We start from the raw sequence: 12,907 nt of genomic DNA on the forward strand, positions 1-12,907 counted from the left end.
TGGGACATTTTAAACAGTGAGTGAGGCAAATGGATAACGTGGCAGGGTGGCAGTTGATAGGGTGGGTAGGGTGGCAGGTGGGGAGGGTATTGAGGTCAGGTCAGGTTCGGGGGGGGGGGATGTCACAGGGTGGGGGGGGAAATTGGATGGTTTAAGGGGAGTTGTGGAGTCAGACTTGGGCTTGAGGGAGTTGGAAGGATGTGGAGGGTTGGGGGGAAGTTTGGGCGATGGGGGGTGGTGGTGGGGTGCAATGGGGAGTCGGGAGGGCGGGGGTTAGTTGCATAGTTATCCAACAGTTAGATATGTGGTTTTTTTCCTGTCCTGGGGAAACTATCCAAATAAGTGAGTCAGAATCCTCGAAAGTCTCTGACTGTAACTCAGTTACACACCTTTTTTTGGAGGGTGCCAGATACTGGGGAATTGCCCATCGGAAGTTGAAGCCTCCTGGGCAATTCCCGTGGAGTCCTTGCATTGGGACTTCGGAGGGGTCCCCCAGCACAAAATCCAGGGTACGACCATCTGGAGATCTGGGCTGATGTAAGCTGCAGCAACACCCTTTTGATCACTTTCTTTGCAAAATGCACAGGCAGCTTACAACAGTGGTTAGTTTAGTATTACTGAAGGGGATCGTGAGTGCTGAAGGACTGGGGTTTATTTTGTAGTTCAGAGGAGATATGGAGGCTGTTTATTTCTTTTCTTCACCACCACCCACCGGCCCCTCAAAAAATGTTTATGGGAATGTTGGAGCTTTTAATGTATATCTCACAGTAAATTGAATAAAACTAATCACTTCCAGTAATACTCCGCGTCTTATTTCCATGATAATTCCACTATAAACCATGATAATTCTATAAATGTAGCGATGGGGGAATAGTTGAGTCATTCACATCAGGAAGCAACCTCCTCATCTCAAAGTGTGTATTTAATTTTGAAGAAAGCGAACTTTAAGTCAGACAGCAGCTGATCAGACCCCAGTAAGTTCTCCTGTGCAAATTGTAAACGTTTTTAACAGTTGGGTTTTAGCAGCTTATTTTTTGTGTTTAGCTTCTTTGAAAAGAAGCATTTTAAATCAATAAATCTGCCCAACATCAGGAGCTTATTTAATTTGCTTCTACCTCCAGGTTTATGTGAAACAGCAGGAGAAAGTAGCACTCAGTCCTAAATTATCTGACTGCAGTTCTTGATACTGTCTTCAACAAATTGGATAACAGTCGATTTTTCTTGTAAAGTGCTGACATGTGGGTTAAAACATGATGCCAGCTTAAAAGGTTTCGTATATATACATGCGTAAGCAGGTAAAACAGTAAATGAGTAAGGGAAGCCCTTGAAAGAGGAGATAGTTTGAATGCAGACTAAGCACTTTTCTATAAGGGGGGGAAAGAAGGGTAGCCAAAGTCAGAGTTCACTACTTGACTAAAGATTTAGAGATTAAAGTCTAAGGAGGCTTGGTGAATTCCTGCAGTGCATCTTGTAGATGGGACACTTTGCTGCTAATGTGCATTGGCGGTGGAGGGAGTGAATGTTTGTGGATGGGGTGCTAATCAAGCAGCTGCTTTGTCCTGGGCGGTGTCAAGCTTCTTGAGTTTTGTTGTCAGCTGTGGCTCAGTTCATAGCACCCTCGCCTTTGAATCAGAGGGTTGTGGGTTCATGTCCCACTCCCGGAAACCAAGAAACTGTGATTGTACTCGAAAGAGTTGCAATCTGTGACTGTTGATAACTCGAAAGATTTTTTCTTGAGTTTTGTTGGAACTGCACTTATCCAAGCAAGTGGGGGAGTATTCCATCACACTCCTGATTTGTGCTTTGCAGATGGTGGACATGCTCTGGGGAGTCAGAAGGTGAGTTACTTGCCACAGGATTCCTAGCCTCTAACCTACTCTTGTAGCCACAGTGTTTATATGGCTAGTCCAGATCAGTTTCTGGTCAGTGGTAATCTACTTCACTGTAGCTGGAACTCCCTCCCTAACAGCACTGTGGGTGTACCTACGCTACATGGACTGCAGCGGTTCAAGGGCAATTAGGGATGGGCAATAAATGCTGGCTGAACCAGTGATGCTCACACCTCATGAATGAATAAAAAAAATTCAAGCAAATTAGAAAAAGGAGGCTTCTAAGACATGTCAGGCCTATCATACAATGGAGATTCAAGCTGAGAACAGAAAATGCAGAAGAGAATAGGAAAAGGGGTTTGAGAGACAAAAGAGAACAGATTAGTGAATATAACAAAAGGGAATCCAAAAGTAATTTGCAAACGAACAGTAAGGGAGTATTCAAAGGAAATCTTGTGAATGCAGGTGGCATGGCTGAGGTGTTAAGTACTTTGCTTCTGTCTTTCACTAGAGAGGAGGATGCTGCCAATGCCACAGTGAAGGGGGAGGTAGTAGAGAAATTGGATGGAATAAAAGTAATTAAAAGGTTGGTAACGCACAAAATCGAAGTTACCTCGTCTGCATAGGCTGTATTCTAGGTTGCTGACCAAAGTAAGGGTAGAAATAATGGAGGCCCTGCCCCCACAGCCTTGCAGTCCACCTAAGATATGGGAGGACTCCAGAAGACAGAAGGATTGTAAATGCTGCACTCTTATTCAGGAAAAAGAAGTGAGATAAACCCGGCAACTACAGGCCATTCAGCCCTACTACAAGCCACCACCTTCAACATTCACTCCCTCCACCACCAACACACAGTGGCAGCAGTGTGTGCCCTATACATGATGCACTGGAGTAACTCACTGAGGCTCCTTCAACAGCACCTTCCAAACCAGGACCTCTACCACCTAGAAGGACAAGGGCAGCTGATGTATGGGAACATCACCACCTTCAAGTTTCCCTCCAAGACACACACCATCCTGAACTATATTGCCATTCTTTCATTGGCATTGGGTCAAAATCCTGGAATTCCCTTCCTAACAGCATTGTAGATGCTCCTAAAACACAAGACGGCAGCAGTTTAAGAAGACGGCTCACCGCCACCACCATCTCGAGGACAAGTAGGGATGGGTGGGGACCCTACATATACAAATCTTCAAACCAGACAGCAGACATAACTGTCAGGGTTTACCCGGTGGGTTGCCCGCATGTCAGGCCTCCTGTTGGCTGCTGGTTAAGTACCAGCGATGGTGAGGTAAGGTCCTTAAGTGATCCTTTTGAGACGCTTAAGCAGGCACTTTTGGCCTTTGGGTAGGAAGGTAGTCCACGGGCCTTACCATCCTGGACTAAATCAGAGGGATGTGAGAAGGTGGCGGATCTCCACCACGCACCTTCGTGCCCAATCATATGGCACACCCCCGCCTACGAGGTGAGAGGAGGAGGGAAGGAGCTGGCATTAAATTCTGCTCCAAGTAGTGATTGTAATTAGTAAAGGAGCTGTATAAAATGCAATCTTTCAGACTGTGGTAGGTTAAAGTATATTATAGTGAGGGATTAGGGAAAAGGATGCTTTAAAATTTTGAGGAAAATGTAAACAATATAGAAACTTTAGAGGTCGGAGTATATCCAAGAGTATAATAGGATAGTGAATGCCGAATAAATGAAGTTGAGTACACTGTGAAATGCTGATTGAAAGGACATGCCACTGGGACATATTTTTGTGGCTTCCCTTAGCACATTGTTCCACCAACATAAAACACCAGGCAAAGCTTTTTGTGTGATTATAATACAATAAACTCACATTGAACAATGCCACACTTACAATCCTGGTTATACAGTAATAAGATTGAGATCCAAGGTTCTAAATGTTCACCAGAACCTGAAGAGCATTGAATCACCATGAATATGCTGCCAACTGTTGTTTAATGCCTTCTATTATTTGCAGCCCAAAATACGACACCCAAGCATTCAACCTTTCATCGCTGAGTCCGAGCCCTACCTTTTGAAAGTTGACTTTTTGGCCACTATTATTATAGAAGTTAAAATTTAGTATATTCTGTTTTTATTCCATTGTGGAATATTTTACTATGTTAGAACAATGACTGTACTTCAAAAATACTTAATTGGCTGTAAAGCACTTTGAGATGGCCTGAGGTCATGTTATAAATGCAAGTCTGTCTTTCTAATGTTGGAATACTGCCTCTTTCATGGTAGATGATCACCTGAAAGACTTCACATGTCCTTATACATGCTGAATTTACAATATGCACACCTTTGTGAGGAGACCGTTTAAATAACTGACTGAGCAACTGAACATAATTCATGTGGAGTAATTTAGTGGGCTACACGTTTTAGCTTTTTGAATGTTATTGTTTGTTTTGTGTGCTTTTGGTGATTGATTTAATGATTAAAGTTTCATGAAGATCTTTTATTCAGAATCAATGTATTCCAAACTTAAAAAAAATGTTCCAGGTTAGTCAGTCATGTCAGGTTCAACATGACCTGCAATCTTAAAGCCTGCATAGATTTTACTGCCTTCTGCAGTTTAGTACTGCAGCTGTGTGCAAAAAGATTACAGGAAGCAAATCTTTTGGTAGATGTTGAGAGGATGTTTCATAGGTGAATCTAGAACTAGGAGGCTTAGTTTTGGAATAATGGGTGGTCTTCTGAGAATCTTTGGAATTCTCTACCCCAGAGAGCAGGTCATTGAAGATATTCAAGGCTGAGTTACAGGTTTTTGATCTACGAAGGAGTCGAGGATTATTGGTGGACGGGGAGGGAGGGGCAGGCAGGAAAGTGGAGTTGTGGCCATGATCGGATCAGCCATGATCTTATTGAATGGCAGAGAAGGCTCGGGAGTCTGAATGGCGTATACTCCTTATTTCTTATGCTCCTGTGAACATGTTGTATTACGTTCATTGGAATGTAGGAAGCATGCAGGAGATGGACTTACAAGACGTATTAAATCCTCCATGGGATGTGGTCATCACTGATGAGGCCAGCATTTATTACGCGTCCTAACTGTTATAGAAAGGCTTGATGAGCTGCATTCTTGAATTGCTGCTGTCCATGTGGCATAGGTGTATCCACAGTGCTATTGAGGAAGGAAGATCTTGACCCAGCAACAAGGAAGGAACAGTAATGTTTATTTCCAAGTCAGGATGGTGTGTGGCTTTGAGGAGAGCTTGCAGGTAGCGTTGTCCCATGTGCTAGCTGCCCTTGTTGTACTAGGTGGTAGAAGTCATGGGTTTGAAAGGTGTTGGAAAAGCCTCGAGTTGATGTAGTGCATCTTGTAGATGGTACACGCAGCAGCCACAGTGTTACAGCAGTGGAGTGAGTGAATGTTTAAGGCAATGGACTAATCTATTGGGCTGAGTTGTCCTGGGTGGTGTCAAGCTTCTTCTTGTTGGAGCTGCACTCATCCAGACAAGTGAAGGGTATTTCATCTCATTCTGGACTTGGGCATTCTAGATGGTTGACAGGCTTTGGAGAGTCAGGAGGTTAGTGACTTGTTGCAGAATACCCAGACTCTGATGTGTTCTTGTAGCCATTATAATCATGGGCTAGTCCAATTAAGTTTCTGGTCAATGGTGAGCCCCAGGATGTTGATGGGTTTAGTGATAGTATGTCATTCAGTGTTGAGGGAAGATGGGTACACTCATTGGAAATTGTCATTACCTGTTACTTGTGTGGAACAAATGATACTTGCCACTTCCCAGCCTAAACCTGAATGTTGCTCAGGTCTTGCTGCATGCAGGCACAGACCTCTTCGTTATCTGAGGAGTTGTGAATGGAACTGAAAGCTGTGCAATTATCAGTGAGCATCCCCACTTCTCATCACATTATGCAAGCAGGTTAATTGATGAAGCAGCTTAAGAAGTTTGGACCTGGGACACTACACTAAGGAACCCCTGCAGCACTGTCCCACAGTTGAGATGATCGGCATCGAACAACCTCAACTATTCTCTTTTCTTGTTATTTATGACCCCATCCAGTGACGTTAATTTCTATTTTGCCAGGGGTCCTTGATTCCATATTCAATCAAATGCTACCTTGATGTCGAGGGCAGTCGCTCTGACCTCGCCTTTGGAATTCAGCTCTTTTGTCCATGTTGGACCAAGTCTGTAATGAGGTCTGGAGTTGAGTGGTCCTCGCAGAACCCAAAATGAATAGCAGTGAGCAGGTTTGTGCTATCAAGAGGCAGCTAATCACCAGCAAAGTGATGGAAGGTCTTGTTGACAATGCTGAGTGAGTTTAGACTGATGGGGTTGTAATTGGCCAAATTAGATTTGTCTTGCTTTAAATGGGCAGGATATAGCTGGGCAATTTTCTACCTTGTCGGGTAGATGTCAGTGTTGTAGCCGTACTGGAGCAGCTTGGCTAAAGGGGTCTTTAGTTTTGGTGTTGAAGTCTATTGCACCACAGCCAGATGTTGTCAGGGCCCAGAGTCTTTGCTGTATCCAGTGTTCTTATGGGAGTGTTTGACTCGATAGTGTAGAGGGATTTTTACTCTGTACCTAACCTGTGCTGTTATTGCATTGGCACTATGTAATGGGATTGTGCAGAGGCAGCTTAACTCAGTCTCTAATGAGAACTGTAGCTGTTCTGGGATTGAAAGGATGATGTAGAGAGAGCTTTATTATGTATCGAACCCATGTCATACCTGTTTTTCTTGATATCCTGTGGATTTAATAACATTTGCTGAAAAATAGCTTCTGTGATGGGAGCCTCAGACGGCCGAGATGGACCGTCCATTTGGCACTCCTGGTTTAATATGGTTACAAATGCTTCAGCCTTGTCTTTTACACTTGTGTACTGGGCTCCCCCGTTATTGAGAATGTGGATGTTCATGGAGCCGCCTCCTCCCAACAGTTGTTTACTTGCCCACCACCATTCAGGATTGGATGTGGCAGGACTGCAGAGCACTGATCTGATGTGTTGTTGAGGCATCATGTTGCTTTATCACATGCTGCTTCCACTGCTTAGAATGCATATGTAGTCTTTTGTTGTAGCTTCAGCAGGTTGGCACTTCATTTTTAAGTAAATCTAGTGCTGCTCCAGGCTTGTTCTCCTACATTCCTCATTAAACCAGGGTTGGCCCTCCGGCTTGAGTGTAATGTTTGAATGAGGGATATGCCAGGCCATGAAATTGCAGGTTTGATGGAATACAATTTTGCTGCTGTTGATGGTTCCATTTTGAGCTGCTAGATCTATCTGAATCTATTCCATTTAGCATGATTGTAGCGGAAGGTGTCCTTAGTCTGAAGCCATGACTTCAGCTTTACAATGGCTTTGTGGTGGTCACTCCTAACAATACCATCATGGTCAGATGCATCTATTGGTGAGGTGAGATTGCTGAGGATGAGGTCAAGTAGGTTTTCCCTCTTGTTGGTTCCCTCACCACCTGCCTCCGGCCAAGCTAGGCAGGTATGCCCTTCCGGACTTGACCAGCTTGGTCAGTAGTGGTGCTACCAAGCCACTCTTGGTGATGGTCATTACATTCCCCCACTCAGAGCACATTGTGTACTTTTGCTAGCCACAGTGCTTCTTCCAAGTAGAGTTCAACATGGAGGAGTACTGACTCATCAGCTGAGGGAGGTAGGTGATAATCAGGAAGTTTCCTTGCCAATTTTTGACCCGATGTTAAGAGATTAATGTTGAGGACTTTTGAAGCCACTCCCTCATGACTGTGTACCACTGTGCCACCATTCCAGTAGTGGTCTCCCACTGATTAAACAGGGTACAATGGTGCACCACAAAGGATGGTGATGGGAGAGTTTGGGATGTTGTCTGAAAGTCATAATCATAGAATCACACTTATGTTAAGCTATTGTTTGACTAGTCTGTGGGGACGCTCTCTCAGTTTTGTCACAGTTCCCAGTTGTTAGTAAGAATGACTTTGCAAGGCTGACTGGGGGAATGCTGATAAAGGCCGGGATTTTCCGGCCCTATCGCGGGCAGGACCCACCCCGGGCAAGGCAGTGCCCCAGCCAAAAGTCCATTGACTCGCGGCAAGACCAGAAGATCCCAGCGGTGGGCAGGTGCGGAAAATTCCACCCATTGTGTCTGGTGCCTAGGTTGGTGCTTTCAGTCTGGTTTTATTCCCTTTATTTTTGTAATAGCTCGATGCAACTGATTGGCTTTCTAGACCATTACTGAGGGCAGTTAAGAGTCTACCAGGTTGATTTGGGCCTGGAGTCTCAGAGTGGACAGACATGGCAAAGACAGTAGATTTCCATCTTTAAAGGACATTATTGAACTAGATAAGTTTTCATGACAAGCTATAGTTTCATGGTCATCATTACTAGCTTATTAATTCCTGATTTATTTAATCAGCTGAATTTAAAATTCCCCAGCTATCATGGTGGGATTTGAATCCATTTTTCTGGATATAGTCCAGGAAAATAGCCGCCCCGCTATCGTGCCCTGCTAAGTCAAATCCTAAACTCCCTGCTCCCAATGTGCATGTCCTGCTTAAGTTTCTCAGTATTGCAGTTGGTAGCAGGAGAGTGACTGCTATGTGTAGGAATATGAATGTTACTGAAGTTGCTTAAAGGCGATCGTGACTGTCTTTGGATACCTGCCCCTGGCGGTCCAGCGGTCAAACATGCATTCATCATGGACAGGCTGACGGGCTTTAATTTGGGAGAGTGGCTTGTGTCGGATTCCCTGCAGAGTAAATACAACTACCTGATAAAAACAAAAAGCTAAAAGCTACTGCGGATGCTGGAAATCCAAAATACAACTATCTATTCACTTTCCAGTGGAACCAAGTCTAGGAAAGATTCACAGCACTGAGGTTGTGGACCTGTTTTGAGTGGTGTAGGTAGTAGTGGTGTAGCAGAAAGCACCAGGTTGAAATGAAAACCAAAGCTACTTGCTTCAATTGGCATTGTTGACTTTAGTATTTGGAGACTCCCAAGTAATTAATGCGATTACTTCAAGGTCGTAGAGACAGCAAGATCTTTATTATCTGGCACGCATGGGGAATGTGTGGTGCCAGTTAATGTAGAGTTCCATTTACCAATGGAGTACAGTGTAATGCCTGTAACAAGAACTGATATGCAAGCACTCGGGAAGTAAAGAACAATATTCTTTTTACTTCTAATCTTCAACAGTACATTAAACATACAGCATAAAATAATACAGTATTATCACAGTACAGGGGAAGGCAATGGCGTAGTGGTATTGTTGCTGGACTAGTAATCCAGAGACCCAGGGGATCCGGGGTTGAGTTCCGCCACGGCAGATGAATTCAATAAAAATCTGCAATTAAAGTCAAATTGTCCATTGTCGTAAAAACCCATCTGGTTCACTAATGTTATTTAGGGAAGGAAATCTGCCGTCCTTACCTGGTCTGGCCTACATGTGACTCCAGACCCACAGCAATGTGATTGACTCTTAAATACCCTCTGAAATGGCCTAACAAGCTACTCAGTTGTATCAACCTGCTACAAGTCTCAAAAAAGGACTAAAACCAGACGGACCACCTAGCATTGACCTAGGCACCAGAAATGACAACTGCAAACTCAGCCCTGTCAACCCTGCAAAGACCTCCTTACTAACATCTGGAGCCAAAATTGGGAGAGCTGTCTGAGTAGTCGAGCAACAGCCTGACATATGATTCCGTGAGGATGACTACCTTGCAGATAATGTCCCAAACATGACCATCACCATCCCTCGGTATGTCCGGTCCCACCAGCAGGGCAGACCCAGCAGCGGTGGTGGCACAGTGGTTTACAGTCGGGAGGGAGTTGCCCTGGGAGCCCTCAACATCGATTCTGGACTCCATGAAGTCTCATTGCATCAGGTCAAACATGGGCAAGGAAACCTCCTGCTGATTACCACGTACCGCCCTCCCTCAGCTGATGAATCAGTGCTCCTCCATGTTGAACACCACTTGGAGGAAGCATCGAGGGTGGCAAGGGTGCAGAATGTACTCTGGGTGGGGGACTATCCATCACCAAGTGTGGCTCGGTAGCACCGCTACTGACCGAGCGAGCCGAGTCCTAAATGGCATAGCCGCTAGACTGGGTCTGCGGCAGGTGGTGAGGGAGCCAACAAGAGGGAAAACATACTTAACTCATCCTCACCAACCTGCCACAGATGCATCTGTCCATGACAGTATAGGTAGGAGTAACCACCGCACAGTCATTGTGGAGACGCAGTCCCACCTTCAAATTGAGGATACCCTCCATCGTGTTGTGTGGCACTACCACTGTATAGATTTCGAACAGATCTAGCAACTTAAGACTGGGCATCCATGAAGTGCTGGTGGTCATCAGCAGCAGCAGAGTTGTACTCGAACCCAATTTGTAACCTCCATGGCCTGGCATATCCCTACTCTACCATTACCATCAAGCCAAGGGATCGACCCTAGTTCAATAAAGAGTGGAGGAGGGCATGCCTGGAGCAGTACCAAGCTCACCTAAAAATGAGGTGCCACGTTATATCAAGAAACGGCTGAAGGCACTGGATACTGCAAAGGTTATGGACCCTGACAATATTCCGGCAATAGTACTGAAGACGTGTGCTCCAGAACTTGGGAATCAGGGGGAAAACTCTCCACTGCTTGGAGTCATACCTAGCTCAGATGAAGATGGTTGTTGGAGGTCAGTCATCTCAGCTCCAGGACATCACTGCAGGAGTTCCTCAGAGTAGTGTCCAGGGCCCAACCATCTTAAGCAGCTTCCTTCCATTATAAGGTCAGAAGTGGGGATGTTCACTGATTGTACAATGTTCAGCACCATCTGCGACTCCTCAGATACTGAAACAGTCCATGTCCAAATTTTACAAAATCTGGACAATATCCAGGCTTGGGCTGACAGGTGGCAAGTAACATTCGCGCCACACAAGTGCCAAGTAATGACCAGCTCCAACAAGAGAGAATCTAACCATCGCTCTTGACGTTCAATGGCATTCCTATCACTGAATCCCCCACTATCAACATCCTGGGGGTTACCATTGACCAGAAACTGAATTGGGCTATCCATATAAATACTGTGGCTACAAGAGCAGGTCAGAAGATAGGAATCCTGCAGTGAATAACTTCTGACTCCCCAAAGCCTGTCCACCATCTACAAAGCACAAGTCAGGAGTGTGATGGAATACTCCTCACTTGCCTGGATAAGTGCAGCTCCAATAACACTCAAGAAGCTTGACACCATCCAGCACAAAGCAGCCCGCTTGATTGGCACCACATCCACAATTATTCACTCCCTCTACCACTGACACACAGCAGCAGCAGTGTGTACCATCTACAAGATGCACTGCAGGAACTCACCCAGGCTCCTTAGACAGCACCTTCCAAACCCACAACCACTACCATCTAGAAGGACAAAGGCAGCAGATAAATGGGAACACCACCGCCTGGAAGTTCCCCTCCAAGTCACTCACCAGCCTGACTTGGAAATATGTTGCCGTACCTTCACTGTCGCTGGGTAAAAATCCTGGAACTCCCTTCCTAACAGCACTGTGGGTGTACCTACACCACATGGTCTGCAGTGATTCAAGAAGGCAGCTCACCACCACCACCTGAAGGACAACTAAGGATGGGCAATAAATGCTGGCCCAGCCAGCAAAGCCCACATCCCGTGAATGAATTTTAAAGAAGTATACAGGGTTCCTGATAACTTCACAGTTGCTTCTGGTTGGTAAAATGACCATTTATATGAAGGGAACATCTGGTTAATAGAGAATTGTGGTTGGTAGAGTACTGGATAACACAAAGTTTACTGTACCTTGAGGTAATGTATTTACATTTACGGGATCTAACTTGTCATTTGAGCTGAGTATTTTTTAAACATAAAGTGTAGATCACAGTAACTGAAATGAGATTTTATTACAACAATAAGGTATATGATCCTACATGGAAGGATAATCAAGATGGTTAAGATTCACTGGTACGGTTGGAGTTTTGGACAAATTTTTAAAACATTATTCCCAGTTTCATTTTTCTTTAGCTGAGACGCAGAAGTCAGTCAGATTGAATTGGGGAGTCTCAAAGTGCCAAGTTTTCACTAAACAGAAGCAGTTAATTTTGTGGAGAGCTGTTATGGCATAGGAAATGACATTTTCCTTTGATTATACTTCGTTTTTGTCCTTGAACAAAATTGTGTGCTTCTGTGCAGAAAGAATGGCTGTGTAATTATTTAAGAAATTATCCTCCATACATTCTCCACATCTGACAGTTTTAAATATTCTCAGGTAGCTATGGTCTTTTTCAAAGAAAGTATCACGGGTCAGTGGTTCATGGGCAGGTACATCTTAATATTGTGTGCTCAGTGTTTGATTCTTTACATGCTTTTGACAATTAAACAATTAGGATTTTGACCCATATAAAATTTATAATCACCTCTTTTTGTGTAACAATTTGTAGCATTTATATCCAGGGACTGTAGAATGGAATGAGTTTTGAAAACTGCCTCGCATGTGATAGATTTATAGAACAAATGGCTGCTGACAGATCTCAAAGTTAAGGGATATGAGCTTTCTGTTAATGTGGCACCATCCAGTCAGGCACAGACTAAGGCAAATATTTTGTGTAGGGAAGACGACAGCTTTCTGTGTCATGCCTCAACCAGGAATGTGGCCTTCATGGATTTTATAGCTCGGGCAATGTCAGTCAGCCAAACTTGGGAGGCTTTGGCCTTTGATTTGTCACCACCACTCACCTTCTCAGAGTTTGATATCAATGAAGTTTTAACCTTTTTGTTTAACATCCAGCCAATAATAAGAAAAACTGTTTTTCTTCCTGTTTTATGCAGAAAAACTCTACAATTCTTGTGGCCGGGAGCTGAGAAGAGCCCTTTTTTCACTCAAGCAGATATTCCAGGTTGGTACTGATGGATGCCTCACTGTTCAGAATGCCTTGTCTTCATAGTTCAGTGGCGTGTTGCAATCCTGAGATGTTTAGAAACATGGATCACAAATTCAGCCTCTGGTTTTGCGAAGTTAGCCGATCTCAACACGGGCAGGAGTTGGGCTGTAAGAATTAACCTCAACACCCCCAAGATTAGCAAAGAGAATAATTAGCCAAGGCT

At 44.4% G+C, this 12,907-nt stretch overlaps 1 protein-coding gene across 8 annotated transcripts in view; it reads left to right on the plus strand.

Annotated features, from left to right (window-relative positions):
- fhod3b (formin homology 2 domain containing 3b) overlaps positions 1 to 12,907 on the plus strand; it is a 597,288-nt gene that overhangs the window by 274,398 nt on the left and 309,983 nt on the right. For all 8 annotated transcript variants that reach the window (XM_078539467.1, XM_078539468.1, XM_078539469.1 and 5 more), the window contains exon 4: positions 12,632 to 12,699. In XM_078539467.1, coding sequence (XP_078395593.1) covers positions 12,632 to 12,699 — 68 coding nt within the window. The remainder of the gene's footprint in view (positions 1 to 12,631; positions 12,700 to 12,907) is intronic.

This window comes from Cetorhinus maximus, chromosome 3, assembly GCF_964194155.1.
Source record: "Cetorhinus maximus chromosome 3, sCetMax3.hap1.1, whole genome shotgun sequence".
Taxonomy (NCBI): Eukaryota; Metazoa; Chordata; class Chondrichthyes; order Lamniformes; family Cetorhinidae; genus Cetorhinus; species Cetorhinus maximus.